General features: G+C 39.3%; 2 protein-coding genes across 4 annotated transcripts in view; both read right to left on the reverse strand.

Moving 5' to 3' along the window:
• The window catches only part of LOC123785892 (uncharacterized), a 191,587-nt gene extending 185,473 nt beyond the window's left edge, over nucleotides 1-6,114 (reverse strand). The window contains exon 1 of the mRNA XM_087863366.1: nucleotides 2,450-6,114. The gene's annotated coding sequence lies outside the window, so the exon portion shown is untranslated. The remainder of the gene's footprint in view (nucleotides 1-2,449) is intronic.
• A 127-nt stretch (nucleotides 6,115-6,241) lies between these two features.
• Nucleotides 6,242-21,317, reverse strand: part of SRBD1 (S1 RNA binding domain 1) — a 197,550-nt gene continuing 182,474 nt past the window's right edge. For all 3 annotated transcript variants that reach the window (XM_045787914.2, XM_087863365.1, XM_087863364.1), the window contains 2 exons: nucleotides 10,619-10,803; nucleotides 6,242-7,128 (listed from right to left, as the gene is read on the reverse strand). In XM_045787914.2, coding sequence (XP_045643870.1) covers nucleotides 6,839-7,128; nucleotides 10,619-10,803 — 475 coding nt within the window. In that variant the 3' untranslated portion in view covers nucleotides 6,242-6,838. The remainder of the gene's footprint in view (nucleotides 7,129-10,618; nucleotides 10,804-21,317) is intronic.

The following is a 21,317-nucleotide window of genomic DNA, read 5'->3' on the forward strand; positions in this document are numbered from 1 at the left end:
AATGAAAATAAGGTTGAAAGAAAATACCTTTAGATGGTCCTTGAGGGTGCCACTACAGGTAAAGGGAGGTTATTGGTTTACTGGAAATGCAGTGCTTTGGGTTACCCAAGCAGCAAACTATACCAAATCTGACTCAACTGGCATATTGAGTTTTAGCTACAGGGAATCATTTTAACCTTGGGAAGCAAAGAACTTGAACAAACCTTAGGTTTGACTTTCACTGGTACCACTTTCTTCTTCAATGCCAAGCGACTCAGAAGTGGGGAATAGGTGGGCAAATGTCAAGTGATCGAAAAACCACCACTAGGACCGGAGAAAGACATTCGAAGGAGAGTTGCTCTCTTGCAGAAAACCTCCCCAATTACTGTGGGCCTGGCTATAAGGAGGTGGAAAGTTCCTCAGAAGTGAGAAGCTTTTAGTAGCAGGCTTTTGTCTGTTACTTGACTGCTTCTGCAAAATTCTACAACAAATCTGGAGAGTTACATTTGGCCTCATTACTTAGATAAAACAAGACTCTCAAAACTTGAGACAAACAATGCTGGGCTGTTCCACTGTTCTCCCTCCATCACCCCATCTCTCCCTCAACACTGCATCTTTAACTTCAGATTTTTCTGCTAGGATTGACCTGTCACATGAGATGGGCTATACAGCTGTGACAAATTCTCTGGTATCTGAGAGGTTTCCCTGTAGTATTTAGATTAATAATTTATTTCCGTTCTTCTGGGATAGACTTTTCTCCTTAAAAATACTGGGGGGGGGGGTATTATAATCCTTATTTAGATTCTTGATATGAGCTAAGAGAATAGCAAATCTTTCCTGGGGGAAAGGTTTAATATCTAAAAAGGTAATTTTTGGTGCTGACAGGACCAGAGTCTGCCTATCTTACTCTCCCGCTAAATAATAAACCCAGCCTCCACACACAGAATCATCTTCACCATATAAAATGAGTGAGTGGGAAGAAATCTATATCGTTCTTCCTGTGGAACAGACTGCTCTGGCAATGAGCCTAGTCATTCTGAAGTTCTCCATGATCTGTTATTTAAATCCCACTCATTATGACTGATTTCAGGCAGGAAGCCAAAATGAAAAGACTGACTAAATATGTATTTTTGTTTTTTCCGTTCTGTCCCTTCTTTCCATCTCCAATTTTAACAGAAGTGCTAACTCCGAGGTCAGGGTTAGACATATAGACACCTCAACATGAGCACTCCATTAATACAAAACCAAGTATTCCAAAGGGTCTTGTGGCTTCAAATGATTTGGGATGCTACCATATTCTGAAGTAGACAGCAGCCAGGTTTAACTCCAAAATGCCCATGAGATTTAACTTAAAATATTCTGTGCTACAGCTTAAATTCCAACTCTCCATGGCTGCAGACATCCTCAAAAGATATCATATCCATCTTTTGTCCCTAGCACCTGGCACACGGTCTCATGCTGGACGTCCAAAAAATGTCTTCTGAGTGGAACTTTGACATCTACAGGCCCATTGTTCTATTTTTTCATGCATTCTGCAACCATGGCTGTTCAATCACTTTGTAAAGCTCTTCTATGTTTGCTTGTAGTTCTTTAAAAATTTTACTTATGTTTAATGCATCTGGAATGTATTTTTGTGTGTAGCATGGTAATATGATTTTGCCCCACTATGAAATGCCACTTTTAATGTACATTAAATCCCTACTGATTTTGAATTGTTTATTCCTCCCTTCTGTTTGTCTCTTCTGTGTTAGTCACAGTTAGTCACTAACTGTGTTAGTACCACACTGTTTACATTACAGCAGCTCTCGACTATACTTTAATATCTGGAAGGACAAATTCCCTCATACTTACAATTCCCTCATATTATTCTTTTAAGGTATTGTTTTGACTTTTTTCACATAATCCTTCCAAAAAAGTTTAATTTTTAACTTAAGTGTAAATAAACATACAAACAAAAGCAAAGCTGATTAGAATAATTATGATTAGAATAACTAGAATAACTGCTATTGTACACATATAATAATTTTTACATCTTTCTACAATACCGTGTCTTCCAATCCAGGAACATGACACGCCTTAATGTTTTCTGCTTTTATTTTATATTCAATAGTAAAGTTTTATAAATTGTCTTCATACTGATCCTGTACATTGTTTGTTAGATTATTTCTAGATATTTTATCGTGTGTTTTTGTAATAAATGGGAACGGTTTATTCCACCATCTTGTCTAACACAATTAAGGAAAACTGGATTTTGGGGAACATTCTATATTCCATCATTTTTTGTTGAACTCTTTTTGTATTTATTCAGCCAATCAACATTTGTTGAGTACCCGTCACATGCTAGATATTTCTCTATGTACAGGAGATTTAGTAAGGCACCACACAAATGCATATTAGGGAATATACTTTACTGTAAACCTCCCTCTGACCCCTCAACAGCTTCAATGAATAAAGCTTTTGTTTTTCTCACCTAATGTGAAGTCCAGAGTAGACAATTCAGGGCTGTTGTGTGACTCTACAATGCCAAGATGGGTTCAGGAACTTTCTATCTTTCTGTCCAGCAGTCACTATTGAGTGTTTATCACTGTCTGACCTCCAGCACCTCCAGCATTCTGTCCGCATTCTGAGCAGGAAGGAGGGTAAGGGCAAAGGATAAAAAAAAAGTATGATAGTTGGGCCTGACGTCCCCACTGTAGAATTCTAGCCTTTCTAGAATCCCGTCCCCTGACTTTTACCTACACTCACTGGCCAGGACTACACCACACGGCCACATCCATGTCCATTAGTCACATTATGCTCCCCTCAGATCAGAATTCTTTTAGTAAGGAAGGAGGGGAGAATTCTCAATAGCCACCTAGGCAGGCCCTGCCACGACAACACAGGTTCCTGCCCTTACAGAGATGTTCAAAGAATTTATACACATTGGTGATCTTATTCAGCCTTGTGGCTGTGGGTACAGTTTTATGCTGCTGACTACCAACACTTCTAGCCCAGCCTTCTCCCCTGAACTTTAGGCTGAAAGAGACTATTTGGCATCTCCACTTAGATGTCTAACGAGGATCTCAAATTTAACCGGTCCTAAATCAAGTCCTTCACCAAAACTGTCCAAGACAGCCTTGTCCACCTCAGTAGATAACAATTTCATCCTTGTGGTTGCTTCGGCCCCAAACCATCCTAGACTCTTTTCTGTCTCACATTTTCTATCCAGTACACCAGGAAATCCTGTTTGGTTCTGCCTTCATCTTCCAAATACATCCAGTATCCCACCTCATCTCACCATTTCTACCACTAACATTCTTGTCCAAGCCACCATTATTTTATGCCTGCATTACTGTGATCGCCTCCTAAACTCATTCCACATAATCTTTCCCGAAGTTTCAGTTCCTTGTCTTCCTCTTTTCTATTGATCTTATCCTTGTCCCCTACCTCTGCTACTTATTCCCGTGATCATTCCCTACCCTTTGTAATTACTAAGCACTGCAACCCCGAAACCTGTCATTTCAGAGTTAAGCATCCCACTGCTGACGGCCACTCTTTCACCTATTACGTCCTCTGTTATCCCCACTCTAACATTCCTCCGTCAAGATCTACAATCATTAATCTTGTACTTTTTCACTGCCCCTCATCCTCCCCTATACTCTTTCTTTTCTTCTCAGGGAGCTTAAATTCCACGGTCAACGATTTCTTTGTCTACATGCCCTCAACTTCCTTGCCTTTCTGCCCATTTTACTTGCTTGGCAAACTCCCAAACCTGATTAGAGCTACCTCTCCACCTGTGCCCACCCAGCTGCTGTGGTGGAAGAAAAATATATAAGCAAGTGGACTGATCCTCCACTTGACTGACCTTACCCCTCAGCGGAACACTTAACACTGCCTGGAAGTCACATTCTATTTCCCCAGACTTTTCACTCTTTCATCCTTTTCTTTCCTTTTCCTTTCTTCTCACACCTCCCACTCCCTTTACCCCAGATCTTCAGGCTCCTACGATGATGACCTTCCTTTTTATTTCAATGAGAAAAATAGAAGCGACCCAAGGAGACCCTCAGTGGGCTCCCATCACCACATTCTCCTACTTATATCTGGGCCCATACAATCTTCTTTTGTTAATATGGACAAACTGTTTGTATTTCTATCTCAGACCAGTCACTGTGTACTAGATTCCACCTGGTCTCATCCACTCAAGGATATCTTTCCAGCGATTCTCCTCTGTCTCCTGTCTCAAATTTTCCAGTTTTACTAGCTCATTTCCACTTGTACATATTATGATTTCTTCTTAAGAAAATATAAGAACTCTCTCCTCTAACCACTGTACTATTTGTCTTATTGCTTGACAGCCAAACCTCCTGAACAAATTGTCTATATTTGCTATCCCCAATCTAACTCCTCCCACTCTCTTTTAAAAACCACTCCAATCAGGCACTCACTCCCCACCATTCATCAGAAACAACTCTTGTTAAGGTCAACAAAATATCTGTCCTAGTTAACTTCTGGTCATCTTTCACATTTCAGTCAAACCCCACTGAAACATTTTCTGACATTTCTGACTAGGTAAACCTATCTATTACATGCTGTCACCATTATATTGCTTATACTGCTTGTAATTTTATATTTGTATGTGATTTTTTGGTTAATGATTCTTTTTCCCTCAACAGATTCTAAGTTCCATAAGGGTAGGGATAATGTCTATTTTTCCATCATAACTGTATGGTCAGTGTCCAGCACCATGCCTGGCACTCAGGAGGCCACCAATAAATTCTGGGAGAAAGAATGCTTTATTACCAACATCGCCATTTTAAACTTGGGAAAAGGAGGCTCAGAGAAGTAAAGACACCAGATCAAAAGCACATTGTGGATTATTGGAAGGATAGGGACTAAGATTAATTGAACATACTGACCACCAAGTGCCATGCTACATTCTAGGGGTACAAGACAAAAGAGACATGCCCCACTTTTCCCAGGCTAGGCCTTATAGAGCTTCCACCATGTTTGGGCTAGACAGGGCAAACCATGCAAGCTAGTGCAATATCAAGTTCTCCCTGTGTCTACAAGGGCTTAGCTACCAGGTCAATGGAGCTGCTACCACTGCTCTGGTTCTGGTATTCAAAATGGCCAAGGAGAAGGCCTCTTCCCAAAAGCATCTGTTTGACTATATATGGTGATAGATGTTAACTGTATTTATTATGGTAATCATTTTGAAATACATACAAATATTGAATCATGCTGTATACCTGAAACTAATATAAAGTTACATGCCAGTTATGCCTCAATTAAAAAAAAGCATTTGTTTGAAATTACATTACAGGCTTCAGAATAAGACTCTCTGGATGCATATTACTCATCACTGATCTACAAATTATGAACCAGGAAGAACACTGGAAGGAGTAGGAAGGTCAACTTAAAGTTACAACAATAAGATCCATTGTCACGTGAAGACCAGTCAAGAAAGAAAGAAAAGCATTTCAGAAATGAAACTGTCGGGAAAACAAGCCTTGAGTTACACAACTTTTAAGGGAGCTACTGCATTAAAAAACTCTATGTACACCAGTTGGAAGAATGAATATTTTGAGATTAGCAAACTACCAGATAGAACTGTCAATAAACACAGTCTAATTTACCACTCTGTAGGGGACTATACTACTAAGATGATCATATGATTTATTATGAACAATGGGGCAGTTCGGGAATAAAAAGAAGTACTATGAAAAATCTCTACCAGGCAATGAGTGTTTACTAGGACTGTCCCAGGTAAAAAAGAAGGGCTGGTCACCCTCTGTAGTAAGCATCCTCCACTCATTATACACGGAGAAAATCAGGTACTCATTCAGTCATGCAAATGACTCCATTAAGCAAATTAGCCAGAGCAGCCAGAATGGACAAGACCCCAGTCCAGTGTGCGTTCTATTTAAATAATTTTGACCCTGAATGGTCATGCTAATACTTACCATCTCCACTGAATAAAAACAGAGTTAAGAGTCACTTGCTTTATCTACTTGTTTTTCTTGCCCCTTCACACCTCATCTACAGTCAATCTTTAAGAAGGCCATTGCCTTCCCCATTTGAGGTTTAGTTCTAAAGCTTAAGAAAGAAAATACCTTCTGTGCTAAGCAAAGTCAAACTGAATGCCATTCTTCAAGTTTCCAGAGGCTTCCCTCTTGCCCAAAGGCACAGTTCGGTTTATATGAAATTTGCAGGAATATGTGCCACATCTTTAATCAAGAAGGACTCCTAGGTCATTCTCTGAATCAGCATAACAAAAACAAGGTCACTAGCCACAGAACTTTATTGTAGGGATCAATACATATATACTTCTCAGAAATGTTTTGAGCCATTCATTTGATGGTTACAAACACATCAGGATCTATATAATTGGCATATTTTTTATTTGCTTGGCAAGAGAATATCATGAATCAAGTCCAAAAGGCCTAATTAAAAAAAGCTGTAAAAAGGGAGGGCTAACCACTGCCTGCCCTATGTCAAGAAATATCGTATAGTTCAAATCAAGAAAACTATTTCATACAAGTCCAGCAAGGCAAGCTGGCAAGTAGAAATGAAAAGACAATCTGTTATACAAAATGCAAAAGGAGTCAAAGATGAAGTACAAAAAATAAAATTTGGGTCAGAAAGTCATTACTAAATAAAGCACAAGAGGATGTCTACTAGTTGTTTTCTTTAAGGGGAAAAGAAATTGAGCTGTCAGTTTCCTATTTATTCAGAAGGAAAAGTAAGGAAACTGTTTGAAAAATACTTCTGATAGTGAATTCTTTCTCATCTGCTACCTAGAATTCACAAACACCTGACTTACTCTTGCCCATCTCTAGAAATGAGAAAATAAAATCAGTGTTTGACCTTAGTGTGACACTCACAACACCCGAATGAGGTCCAGAGTAATCCTCGATCGGGGGATGTCAATGTTGAGTACTTGGACTTCCACTCTTTCTCCAGGGCCCAGTCCAAGACTCCTTCTCTTCTTTGTTTTAGAAAGTTTTGCTTCTGTTACATTTCGTATGGGAATCAGCCCTGATCTCCCCACTCCTATATCTACGAAAATTCCAAACAGAGTGGCATTCTCCACTTTGCCTGTAAGAACTGTTCCAACTTGCAGGTCTTCTAAGCAGACAATGCTTCTCTTGAAATCAGGTTTATCAAAATCTACAAGAAAAAGGGAAAAAAAAGATAGTGTAAATAGTAGGTACTACACTTCCTGGACACAATAAACATTGTTAAATAAATATTTACTACATATCAGTTATGTGCCCAGACCACTAGTCAGCATTGAGAGGGGACATAAAAGGAGCTGAAACCCAGGCTTGCCTTCAGAGAAAATACATCTTAATTGGAGAAGCAACATTCACATAGTAGGAAAAATACAAGAATATTTACTCAAACACTTTCTTCTCCTCAAACTCTACCTTGCTAGCATGCAAACATTAGCGCTATACATAAGGACTGAGAAGAGCAGAGTCTTATTTTCCTCTTTATAAGGAGGTGATGAGAAAATACCTTTGCTCAATGAATATAGAAGGCCAAATCACAAACACTGAGAAAGTAAGACCTTTAAAGACAGAAAATTGGAAGACTTTTCCCCCCCAGTACCTGAATACTCAAACTGTTTAAAGGTGGTAGAAAGTACATCAACATTTGGTCAACTGTGGATGAAATTAAAATGTTCTCCTCTCTCATTTCCCTCACGAATTTGGAATTCAGGAATCAATTTCTATCCATTTTGAACATACTTGTCCAATCAAAACTTAATACATTCTTGATTATCTATGGCTCAGAAATCCAGAACAGCCAGTACCTAATCTTTCTTTCTCCTTTTTCAGTTCAATTCATTAAACATTTATTAGCTCCTAGTATGATCTCCTATCCAGGCACTCCGCGGGGTGCTAGAGATACAAAGATGAAGACACACAGATCCCTGCTCTCAAGTTCCTTACAGCCCTCTTTTCTTGTTTGCCCCAGTCTACATTTCTCTGTTCATTAACACCAGCCCCCCCAAAAGTGGGTATAAAGCATGTCAAGGAATCATGGCTCTAGTAAAAACAAAACAAAAACAACAACAAAGGTTTTATGAGGGGGAAGGGTAGAACTAACAGTCTAAATGGGGCTTTTGGGTTATCTGTGGATTCCATTTTCCCATGCTCTTCTTGGCCCCCTTTCCTAGGATTACTGAATGTTGATTCTAATAACAAAGAACATTCTATGCTTGGATCTCCTTTTACTAAGGCCTCATTTTCCCTCCACCCATCCCACTTCCTTTTCCTCCACAGCTGTTGGCTTGATCCTGATTACTTGTTAAAGCTATCCTTTACAGTTGTACTAACAACTGGCCTCCTCTTGGTTCCCCTCCCCCAGTCCAACCATCCTGAAATCAAGTTGTTGTTGTTTTTTTCCACACTCACCTTTTTCTTGTAAAACAAAACAAAAACCCTCTTTAAACCTCAAATCTCATTTTCCTCATAAAAAAAGGAATATGTGAAAACTGGGATTGATTCTGTAGAATTTTCCCTGACACTGAAGTAGTGGATTTCAAAGGCAAAAAACCTGTTGTAATGTTACACTGGGCAAAGACTGTGTCAAAGCAAAGTGAAACTAAGTCATTGATCAGGGCAGAGGTAGGATGGTCTCTAAGGTCTCACGGGCATTGTTTTTATGCTTGGAAATTCTTTTCTCTTATAGACGTCCAGCTGCTACAGATTCCCCAAGGGTTCCTGATCAGCTGCTTAGTTTAATTTTGCATGGAAAATCAGAGTCAGGAACTACTTAACGTGTTCCTGAAGACAGCCTGGGCCACTGAGAAATCAGAAAATCCTCCATGTACCAGGCAAACTTTAACACTTTGATTGCCAAGGCTACATATTCAGTCGGCTGTCACTAGGCTGCTTCTGATGAATCCAATTATGGAAACTAACCGGCAACCAGAGTGTTAATAAAATAGAATCGATTTTGTCAGAAGACAGGATGAGTATGGGGAAAGAAGCATCAAGGAAGGAAATACTTTTGAGAAAATGAAGAAAAGAAGAGATGTAACATTTATAAAACCTGTAGGAAACATCCAAAATACTATCTACCTCTTCAGAAGTATGACTGTCTGCCTTCCCCCTTGGGGATATTTTTAGTATTAAAATGAAAGCTTTCAGACATTTTGAAAATTGCGACTTACACGAGGACAAAGGTCAATTCCAAAGTGAGTTTAAAGAGACTTATTTGAAATTTCACTTATCACAATGATAAACACTGTAATAACTGGTAAGCTTGGTCCAGAATTTCTGCTCACGAAGGCCATGACAAGGTGAGGACCTGTACTTACCAGCTGGTTGTTTAATTGAACCATATAATCTGAATGTTGATCTTCGCTCTGAGTCTGTAGTATAACTGGGATAATGGAGCAATCAACACCAAGACAGAAAAACGATCAAGAAAACCCAGTACAGGAGGCCTGCAGCTAGAGAGAGCATATTTACCAATTTTCTAATGTGGTGTCTTAGGCATATCAGCCTCATAGCCCACCCTGATCTGCAAACTATTGCTCTCCTTAGTATCCTGCTCAACAATACCCAGGGAATACACATACAAGGGTATCAGGCCTCCAAATAGAGAAGGATCTGTCTACTGAAACATCCACCTTGGATGGACCACCCTGGAGGCTCCTACTCCTACATTTTTGTCATAGATCTTATATTTTTCTCCACCTTTAAAAAAATTAATTTCTGACTGAGAGAAAAGTTGATGGAATAGCATAATGAACTTAATGGGTGTGTTTGTTTGTTTTTTTAAAGTTTATTTATTTTTTAGTAATCTCTACACCCAATGTGGGACTTAAACTTACAACTCTGAGATCAAGAGTTGCATGCTCTTCCAACTGAGCCTGTCAGAGCCCCTTACTGGGTGTGTTTTTGAACTCCTTTAAACCTTTTCACAAAGAGGCACGTCTAACCCCCTAAACAGAGCCTAACTCAGAATGAAAAGAACCAAGCCCTAAACATGGTATCTAAAACTGGTTATGAGACAAGTGCAGATTCATTTAAATCTCAGAGCTTCCTATTCAAATTTCCTTAGGAAGTGGGTCACTTGATACCTTAGTTCTTTTTCATCGGGTCATTGCTCTCAACAGCTATGGCTGTTATGCTTCCCTCACCATCTACCTGTGCTGAAAGCTGAGAGCTCTTTTAATTAGAAGGAAAATCAATAGAGAGATAGTATCTTATTATTCAATGTGTCCACTGACACAAAATCCAGGAACTTGGAAGGCTGCAATTTAGGAAGAAGCTTCACTTTTTAGTGTATGAACTGAATGCCTGACCTCGGACTTCTGGCTCCTACAAGATAAGAACAGCTTACAAAAGGATCATGAAAAATATGTGCCTCCATACACACAGCAGTCAATGCGTGATGCATTTAGTCTAGTGTGATGGAAAATAAGCAAGCGACAAGGAGTTGGGAGACGGGGCTTCTTGCTTTGGCTCTGGATACTAACCAACTGCAATGACTTAGAAGAAAGGGCAGGATGCTTTAGTTTTCACATGTACAGAACGGAGAATATCACTTTTACCTACGGCAGAGGTTTCTTGTGAGGGCCACAGAAGATAATGCAAGCTATGTAAATGAAAGGTGCTGTTATTCAAATTTAATTATTTACCTGTTCGAAAGTCAAAGCTTTCAGGCTGGCTGAGACCATCTATGATGACCTGTAAGGTGTGAACTGTTGTTTGCAAACTTTCGGCAATTTTCTCTATTCCTTCCTTTTCAAGGAACGAATTTATTTTTTGTTCCATTTCAGGCTTTCCAATCTCATACAGTGTCCCTCTGATGAATGACAAAAACCTGCAGGGACAAACATCCCCCCAGCACTTATTAATAATATTACTTATTTTCCAAACTCCTTATACAGGTCACCGTGAATTTCATTCATCTCAGATCCATATATCATTAATCAACCAATCCATCAGTTTTCACTAAAAATCTACTATGTGTCTCATGCTGTAATGAACGACCTGTCCCGGAAAAAAAAAGGAGAGGGTGGACTTAGGTTCTTATGCTATTTTCCAATGAAGCACTTTCTCAAAATCAGCCTCAGAAATGCTTTATAGTGTAATGTTCATTAGAGTTTAGTGTTGTACATATTTTCTAAATAAGGATACCTATGTTTACCTCATGTTTCCTAAATTTGAGTTAGGAATACTCATTTGAATTTAAATTAGCTAACAGGCAAACAAGTGAACTGATTTCAAAATCCAGCAAAATATCCAGTAAGCATTGCCAGTTTTCGACAAATGAAAATTTGTTATTCATGTGCCAGATCACTGCTTTGTACTTTTGAGTACCCATGATGACAGCGTTACCAGTGCAAGCATACTGTCAGTCTACTAATTCTCAGATTCCACTGGAAGTCAAGCTTCACGTGGATTAAACTGTATCAAGTACATTAAGTATTCAGAGTCCACAGGAAAAATATGGGAGGGGATATCAAAAAGAAAAAGTAACTTGCTTACAAAATGGGAGGTGTGGAAGCAAGTAAGACCTTAATTACATAATCTTGAGATGACTATTGTTTTTATATACTGTATAAATTATTGCTGCAATATTTACAAAATAAAAGTATCTGCCTTTCTCAATTTCCCTTTGCTATGTTTACCATTTCCCTTGCTTGCTCCCTCTCAATTACTTAGCTTTGGAGTTCAGTAATAAGTTAATTAAGAAAAAAAGAAAGAGTTAAGCCATTTCCCCCTTTAATTTCATCTGAATATTGGGCTGTAGCTTACTACTTTCTTGATAGTTCTTGGCTGGGTATTTTTCGACATCATTAAGTTCCATTTCCTATGATTAATGGCACTTTAAAAATGTCAACACAGTAATCAGACAGATAGTGATACTAATGCCCTCAAATCCTTTCCTCTAAGGATGTCTCTGGAATACAAGAAGGGAAAAAGGAAACTGTTGGAGGCTTGTCAATCATCAGAACTGGGTTGTATCCCATTTGGCAGGTTGCTGCATTATCACAAAAGGAATGCTTGTCATTTCTAGTCTCTTTTTGCATTGTTGTGTTCAACCAGAAAAGCCTCTTCAGTGATCATGCAGTACTGATAACCCAGCACCTGGTGGAGAAACACTCTCATCTCTCATGTAGAGCATATTTTGTGTTCAAGTGGGCAATCTTCTTACATTTCCATCCTATATTTTTAGTCAAAAATGGATAGATTCTCCAAAATCCAACTAATTCTCTTGAGAATATATCTTGGTTAGTGGTCTAATGAAAGACCAAAGAACTGGTGCTTGGTCTTTTTGGAAATGAGCTTCCGTCCAAACTGGTGGCCAGTGTGACATACAATGTAAATCTGAGTGTCCACGGCTTCCCCAGCCCCCCGCAGATGCAGCCAGTATCTTTTAGTACTATGGGACAAGCAGTAGCACATAAGGGCCCTGGTGACAGGGAACAGCTGCTGAAGCTCTGACTGATGGGACAGATGACACATGACAACTTCTGACCACAGCCAACTGCTCTGTACAACTTTCTAAATAATGCATGCCCTGCTGAGCAGGCTTCCCTGGTATTTACCCTTTTGGCTTGATCAGTCTGCAACTAGCTATTTAGTAGAACATCTTCCAAATCCTCAAGATTCTGGCTTACAATCAACTGTTAAATGCCAAAGCATATTCATGGGCTGTAAATCTATAACCTTGAATGGCATTTTATAATTAATGAAAGTTAACTAAATGGCAGAAAACTCCCGAAGTACTGTATAAGTCTTGGCCTCAATAACAAAAACACTGGCTCAGGAGGCTGCTTGGAGTCTTAAGGGAGGGTGTGTGTGTGTGTGAGAGAGAGAGAGAGAGAGAGAGAGAAAGAGAGAGTAAGAGAGAGAGAGAGAGACTAACCACTACCAAAGTCACTTCCAAATAAAGAATTCTGTTTATAGCAGTTGCAGATGTAAGAAGAAAATTGGTCTGTTTAACCTGGGTGCATATTTCATGTATCATTTTCATTCTCATCTACAGAAGCCTGATAACTGAAATCAATAAAAAAGTACCAAACTGTGCTCCTAGCTAACACTTCATATTGATCAACCCTATTTTTAAATGACTATGGAACAAAGTCAAATGTTACTTTATTCTGAAAACTTTCTTAAAGTTACAACAGGCTTACAGAAAAAGGAAAATAGCAAAACCAAAGGGGAGAGGGACTATAAAATGAACTGGGAAGGAACAGAATTCAGATCGACCTCTCCCTTACTGGATTTCAAATATATTCAAATGCAAACGATAGGAAACAATGCTTTACACCAGGTAATCACTCAAGAAACATGCATTCTTTAAACAGCCTAAGAAAAATTTATTCTGCATTTTCTGAATTTTGGCCCTGGAGTTGAGTGTGATAAGTAACATGCAATAAAGTTTCATTTTAGAATTCAGTACAATAAGTAACACTCAATACAAAGTACTTTCTGCCTCGGAAATACCATATAAAAATACACTGCGCTTTATGAAGCTTGGAACACAGTACTGACAAGTAAGTGCTGGGCATTATGCTAGTGCTTGATAGAGGTAGTCATTCAATCCTAACAAGAATCCTAAAAGCTAGGTGTCCTATTATACAGAAAAGGAAAGCTGAGGTTGAGGGAAGTTAAAATAATTTGCCCACGGCCACACAGCTATTTTCACTGACTGGAGTTTCATGCCATACATATCAGTGTGCGTCTGTTTATAACTGCAGTCATGTCAAAATAAGTCATGTGTTTGGTTAAGATAGAAAACATAATGCTTCTGGTAACATTTCACCAACACAATTAAATGGCAGATTAGTTTTAAACAGGAGACAGCTAATACTGATAAATTCCACAACGAAATTACTACATAAATGCATTTATGTAGACAATTCTCTCAAAAGTCATTGAGTTATTAAAGTCATAGCATCATTTTCTCCACTGTCTCTGCAAGGCTTTTTCAGTTTGCTAAGGACTGCGGCCTGAGCTGCTGTTTTTATTTAATATGTAATTTCATCCATCTTACTTACAGTAAGAAAGTCGCATAAATGCAACAAATAAGCACATCATGTTCTTTTAGCGCACATCTGCACAAAGTTAAAATACAGACCTTGCAGCAGAGATAATGCTTGTTTTTCAAGCAGAATACTCATATAACCTAAAATTGCTGATATTTTCAACAGAAACTTGCTACAAATGCAACCTTTCTCCCCTCCTGAGTAAGTCTTTGTAAGATTCTCCTCAAAGAATAAGAAATTCGCAAGATTGGTAAGACTTCAGATATATCCATTCAGTTTGGGAGCCCAGGACTGTGTTCATTACATTAAAGTACCGTGGCACCCCACAGAGCACCAAAGAACCAGAGTGATGAAAGTCCATCACTTTAGGAACAACTTACTATTAGCACGTGCTTTTGGGGCCCAACACACGGCATGAAGAACGGTGCTGCAAGGGCAAAGTGCCTGTGGCTGTCTCTCTACTCTCAACAGTTTCAAAAGAGACTTTCGTACTGGCTTATTTTTATCCATTTGTTTTACTCAGTTGTAATTATATCAATAAACAAAACATTAAATGCAAGAGCACAGTCATTTTATAAATAAGTAGGTACCGACAAAGCAGGTCATAATTTGTAATACCAGGAGATGCTCAGTGATTTAAAAAGAGAGTTTGTACTCTATGAGAAAACCCGGCCCTCTTAACTGTGATTGCAGAGTTAAGTGGTGGGGCACAAATGAAAGGTCAGGAATAATCTGTTACACCAAAACCTACAGATTCAATATATATTTTTAAATCCACTGCTCTTAATATTAAAGGCTAAATATAAATTCCAACGTGGTAAAAAAAGAAAGGCCCGTTCCTCCTTTTACACTACCTACGGGGAGCTGAATTTACACAGGTGAACGCATAGCAGTGCACACTTAGCTCAGCTTAAAGAGAGAGTGCTGGCTTTACCACACTTGCTGTTTCAGCAGCCTCGTCAAAGGGGCAGTAGGGTGAGTTGCACTTTAATCTCAAAAAACCTTTTCAAACTTCTAACTTCTTTGTCAAACCGAGATGCTGAACTGGACCAAAATCCTTAAGAGTCTTTGCTGGTGCAACATCTACAAGTATTGGTAAATAAATTCAAGTAGAGTGCAAGGGCAGTGCATTTATGCCAGCAGAAGCTGGCAGGTCAGTGAAGACAATGTTTCAGTGGCTTTTCTTAGCCTGTAGTCAAGCAGAGAAACTTACAGCAAGCAATTTCTCACAAGAACTTACAGCTAACTGGCTTTTGAAAACTGCACACAAACTTTTTAAAAATGTAACCCTTTCAGAAAGGATAAAGGATTTGTTCTGAAAGCTCTTACAGACTTTTATCTGAGAGTAGTTTTTTTTTAAGTGCTTAGATAACTGCATTTTATTTATTATTTATTTATTTATTTATTTATTTATTTATTTATTTATTTATTTATTTATTTTAAGATTTTATTTATTCATTTGACAGAGATAGAGACAGCCAGCGAGAGAGGGAACACAAGCAGGGGGAGTGGGAGAGGAAGAAGCAGGCCCACAGCGGAGGAGCCTGATGTGGGGCTCGATCCCATAACGCCGGGATCACGCCCTGAGCCTGAAGGCAGACGCTCAACCGCTGTGCCACCCAGGCGCCCCTATTTATTATTTATTTTTTATTATGATATGTTAGTCACCATACAGTACATTAGTTTTTTTAATTATTTTTTTATTTATAATCTTTTATTATGTTAGTTACCATATAGTATATCCTTAGTTTTTGATGTAATGTTCCATGATTCATTATTTGCATATGACACCCAGTGCCCATGCAATATGAGCCCTCCTTAATACCCATCACCAGGCTAGCCCATCCCCCCACTCCCCTCCCCTCTAAAACCCTCAGTCTATATAGTTTTAAATGGTGTGCAGCTATCTAGGCAGCAGCCGAGGGCTGACAATCATCAGCCACATTGGCTTGGTATCACGTGGAGGGTCTTTGGAGCACTTCCTGCATTTAAATACACCCCTGCATCTAAACAGACTCTTGCATTTATGAGTAGCAGGAAAAAACAAAAACGAAAACGAGAGGAACTGAAAAGGAGAAGCTGTCATAGATCAAGAAATGCAGTTTGTCTTCCAAAAGACTTGGTTTATAAGCATCAGACTGTTAACCTGCTTCCAACTTCTGAAGAACTTACTAAATGTTTCCTTCTTTTTCAATGATCTGGTGTACATGCATAGAAACTGGATACTGCATGCATTCTGTATTAATTGTGCATAGGAGAACATATCCTTAGAAAGCCGTTTCATTTTATTCTAGCAATTTAGTACAGGCAATTGGCTTTTTAAAAAAAATTGTCAGTTACAATGTGCTTACATAGTTGCACCACACACAAAACATCTAAGATCAGTGAAGTAATAACCAATGTCACGAAGAGTAAGTAGTAGTGATTTTTTAAAAAAGATTTATCCATCTATTTGAGAGAGTGAGAGACAGGGTACATAAGCAAGGTGAGGGGCAGAGTCAGAGAATTCTCAAATAGACCACTGCTGAGCACAGAGGCTGATGTAGGACTCGATCCCAGGACCCTCACATCATGACCTGATCCGAAATCGAGAGTCAGTTACCACCCAGGCACCCTGTCATATTGATTTTTATGTAGCTTTTCCTATTTCAGAACCACTTGCTAGGTTATGGTACACGGTGTGATGATAATATAATTAAAACTATAATTAAAAAACCCAAGTGTATATACATATGCATCCAAATGAGTATGAGTACATAAAAATAGGAAGGCATCATGTATTGAAATGATATGATTACTACTCTAAAGAATTCTAAAATCCTGTTTTAGGAATTGCCTTAGAAATATATTTACAAGCAACAAAGGAAAATTAGTTTTCTTACATTTTTTAAAACGACAACACCCCCCTCCAATAAAAAGAACCAGAGAAAACCCCCACATCCCTATATTACTCAGCTTGATCATCCTCTTTCCATTGAGTCTGGTTGTTCTAAACACACATACACACAGACATACACACACCCTTACATCAAGATTTGCTAAAAAATCTTCTAAGTAATGTGACAAAACTGAAGCATTTTGAAGCATCTGAAAAATAATTTAGAAAAGCATACTCAGCTTTCCTCATTAAGTATTCATTTACTGTGGAAGACAACTATGGAAGATGGTAACAGAGCCTCTGCTCTGAATGAGCTTACGAAGTCTAATTTTAAGCAATGACAGTATGTCAGAATAAATACTCTTCCACTTACATCTGTTCTTTTAGAGGTAGGATTTTACATGGATAAGCATACTTCCAAAGTGCTCAACAGAGATGACTTCATTTAATTCTCTCAAAAATTTATTGTGTAGATTTGCAGATAAAGGAATCAAAACTCTGATAGATTAAGTGATCTGCCCAAAGTCACAGAGTTGAGACCACGAGGTTGTAGGTAAGGTAAAAGCTATCATAGATCACCTCTTCATTAACACTCCTTAACCCTTTACTTCGGGGAATATTCAATGCAGACAGATGATTTAGATCCCAGATAAAATCTGGCACCCAGGACCACTGCCTGGGAACAATTTATTATTATTTTTCAAACCAAATTCAAAAGGAAAAAGTTTGGCTCTTTTCGAGTTACTCAGTATGAGTTGGACAAAATTAAGTTAGTGGTTTCAAAGGCTGTAGACTCTCTACAGCTCAAAAACACTGTGTTTAGAATTCATATAATTTAATTTACTGGCTGTAAAGCCATAACGTGGATTAGTGCCTGTGAGTATTTGAAAGAAGAGGGCAAATAAAAAAGTGGTACGCAAAGCCACTAGGCTAGATGGCAGAGCTGGAATTAAACAGCTCTGGCACTACTGGGGGATAAAGCCCAGGTATTAGTAAGGACTGTTCTCTTTGGGAAAATAGCCTTCTTACTATGAGTTTGGTCCTGTCAAAGAATCCTCCTTTTAAGGAATTTGAAAATGCTTAACATCTGTCATTTCCATAAAACCCCTGGTTGTCCTCTGAATGGGCAGAGCCATTTTTATTCCATTTAAAGAGTATGCAATTGAGGTCAAAGCAATTTGCTTATGGTCACACAGAAAGTCAGAAGACAGGCTAACGTTAAAATCCATAGTAAGACGGGACAGGAAAGGGAGGAGGGAGATAATGGGACACTAGATCAATACCCTGCTGAGTTTCAGGCTCCAGACTGAGTGATCCAAGCCCGAAGAAGAGGAGAGAAGGAGAGGGCCAATCCTCTGGAGATGAGAGAGACTGAAGCAAGCACACGGCTGCGGCTGGCTGGCAACTCCCTGCCACTTCTCCTCCACTGGGTGCTAACAGGCTGCTCCACACACGCAGCAGAGAAACCACAGCATTTTCTCTAGTCCCAAGACCCAGTGTTAATGTATTAACAATGTTCAATGACCCAAATTATAGCCGATCACGTGGTAAAACAATTTTTCCCTGGGAGACCGACAGTTGTAAACCACACCCCCCTTTTCTTTTCTTTCTTTTTTTTTTTTTTTTTAAAGATTTTTTTATTTATTTATTCGACAGAGATAGAGACAGCCAGCGAGAGAGGGAACACAAGCAGGGGGAGTGGGAGAGGAAGAAGCAGGCCCACAGCGGAGGAGCCTGATGTGGGGCTCGATCCCGCAACGCCGGGATCACGCCCTGAGCCGAAGGCAGACGACCAACCGCTGTGCCACCCAAGCACCCCTCACACCCCCCTTTTCTTTAATGGCTCAGCTTGACAGCTCCTCTGCAATCACAACAAAAATAACAGCAATAAGGGGGCACCTGGCTGGCTCAGTTGGAAGAGCATGCAACTCTTGATCTCAGGGTCGGGGGTTCGAGCCCCATGTTGGGCGTAGAGATTACCTAAATAAATAAATAAACAAACGTAACAACAACAAACCAGTAATAATAGCTACAGCAACAACAATAGCTTACTCTGTCCCAGGTGCTAAGAATTCTAGATATATTAAAACTCACGTAATGCCATGAGATAGGTACTGTTATTATCCTCATTTAACAGACAAGAAAACTGAGGTATGGGGAGGTTAAATCACTTTCCCAGCTCAAACAGGCATGATCTGAACCCAGGCAGTCTGGGACTGTACTGCTTCCAGAATAAGCTAGGGCAAAGTTAGGTACTACCTTGGGTTCTGCAACTTCCTAGTTTCCTCTACCAGCCTTTGCCTTCAACATCACGGGGGGAGGGGTGTTGGAACAGTCCATAAGACACGAGACATGACAGTCAGTTCCTAAGAACCCCACAGCTTAGTCAAGTGGGTAGATTCTTTCACCATGTTTCTGTTTTGTGAAGGCACTTTTGAAAATATGATAAATGCTACTTCCTGGAAATTACAGTATGATGTTTTTGGGCTTTATTAACAGGAAGAAAAAAAATCACCTTTAAAATCTGTCTATTTATCATCTTTATAGTTTAGGTTTGGCTTCCCTTTTATGATGCTGTGCCTCTTTCTGAAAAGGCAGTCTACGGCTGTCTAACCATAGCTCCCCAGGAGCTACGGCGGGGGGTAACTGACTGACTGATACACATGCTAAGACATCACTTATCAAAAGTCAGCAATGATTCTGCCTTAATTTTCATGTCCGAATGCTGCCAACTCTTGTGGGCAAGTCCAGAAAAATGTAAGACCTTTCAAATTTGCAAATAACTTCTTACATCTGTTTACCTAATCTTCACTTATTTTACAGAATTTGTAGTTGGGTTTCTTTTCGGGCAAGCTTCCCATCAAGAAACATGTTTTTATCATTGCAGAAGTTAGCCGGCATGCGAATGCAGAAGAAAGCCGTGGTGAATTTTAGATGTGCGGAGGTGTGCTAGGCATATTCAGCGGGCTAAGTGCCTTACCGCTCGGAAAAATTACAAATCACCTCAAGTCATGCGCCTTCTGGGTTGCTCCCAGTCAAAACTATGAATGTCAAATCTGCGAATGTCACTGCTCTACTGCTGCTGGGTTTTGTTTTGTTTTTTAAAACAACAATCTAAACTCCCTGCATTACAGCTGCTTATTAGCCAAAAGACTTCCTTCCTTGCTGGGCAGAAAGCTAAGTTTGGGAGGAATGTGACAAAACCTCTGAATGCAATTCTAAAGGAAGAGTTCTGAGATGCTAAATCCTTGAACAGGAATGGAAAAGAAACAGAGGTTAAGATGTACTCACTAATTCAAGGTCTTCAGTAAGGGAGTATTTGTCACTGTCTGGCCTTACTGTAGCTCTACGGCAGGGAGCAAGGCAGGACCTCTACAGGGCCTCCCCAAACCCTAGTCCCAACTACTGTTAGGCTGTGAGCACTGTTGGGATCCATTTATCCATTTATCTCATTACAGAATCCTGTGTATCTATTGGCTTAATTTTACTTTTGCTTTTCTTTCTCTTTTTTCCCAGGTTTATTGAGACATAATTGACACATAACATTGTATAAGTTTAAGGTATACAACCACTTGATTTGATACACTTCTATAACTGCAAAATGATTACCACCATGGCAACTCCATCCATCCCGTCACATAATTACCATTCCTTTTTTGTGGTGAGAACACCTGAGATCTACTCACCAACTTTCAAGTACATTATACGGTGTTGTTAGCTATTATCACCATGCTGTACATAAGATCCCCAGAACTTAACTCATAACTGAAAGTTTTTGCCCTCTGACCAACTTTTGTTCTTAAAAATCTGACCCAAGTTTTTAGTAAATTAAGAATAAACATTTACTGGGCTTTTGTATAGAAGATGCCTCCCTCCCCAAGTAAATATTTTGTCAAGTTAATACGATTATTCCTATCCTAGATCTGAATTTTAAATTGATGGTTGTTTACTCTCTGAAAACACTTTTCAGCCTTGACTGTAAGGGTCAGAAATGGGTACATCAGCAGTAATGCAGGAGACAACAGTGCGAATACGGCCCATCAGCTACCTATCCAAATCATGCTCGGTACACAGTCGCCCAGTCCATCAGAATGGTGCTGCGTGTCCTAGTCCTGCTGTGAAACTAGTGTTTGCAGTGTCTCCATAATGGCCAAAATGGAAATAACAATTAAATACTAGCTAATATTTTATCGAAGTGAGCGCTGGAATTTTTCAAGTTAAATCAAGAACATAACAACTTTCAAGCTTAACTGTGTGAAGTGAATCAAATTCTCAATGCAGGATACTCTTTGAGAGAATGCCAGGTTTCACTGTGACATGTACAAACCAGCATAATCTGCAGCACAAAGCACTACCTCCCAGCATCTTATTCAAGAAAAAGGAAAAATCACATACTTGTCATTGGCTCTCTTGATCAACCAAAATGGTATGGCAAAAACAGAAGAGACATGGGGGTGTGGC

This window comes from Ursus americanus, chromosome 7, assembly GCF_024610735.1.
Source record: "Ursus americanus isolate L20-20 chromosome 7, mUrsAme1.1.p, whole genome shotgun sequence".
Lineage (NCBI taxonomy): Eukaryota > Metazoa > Chordata > Mammalia > Carnivora > Ursidae > Ursus > Ursus americanus.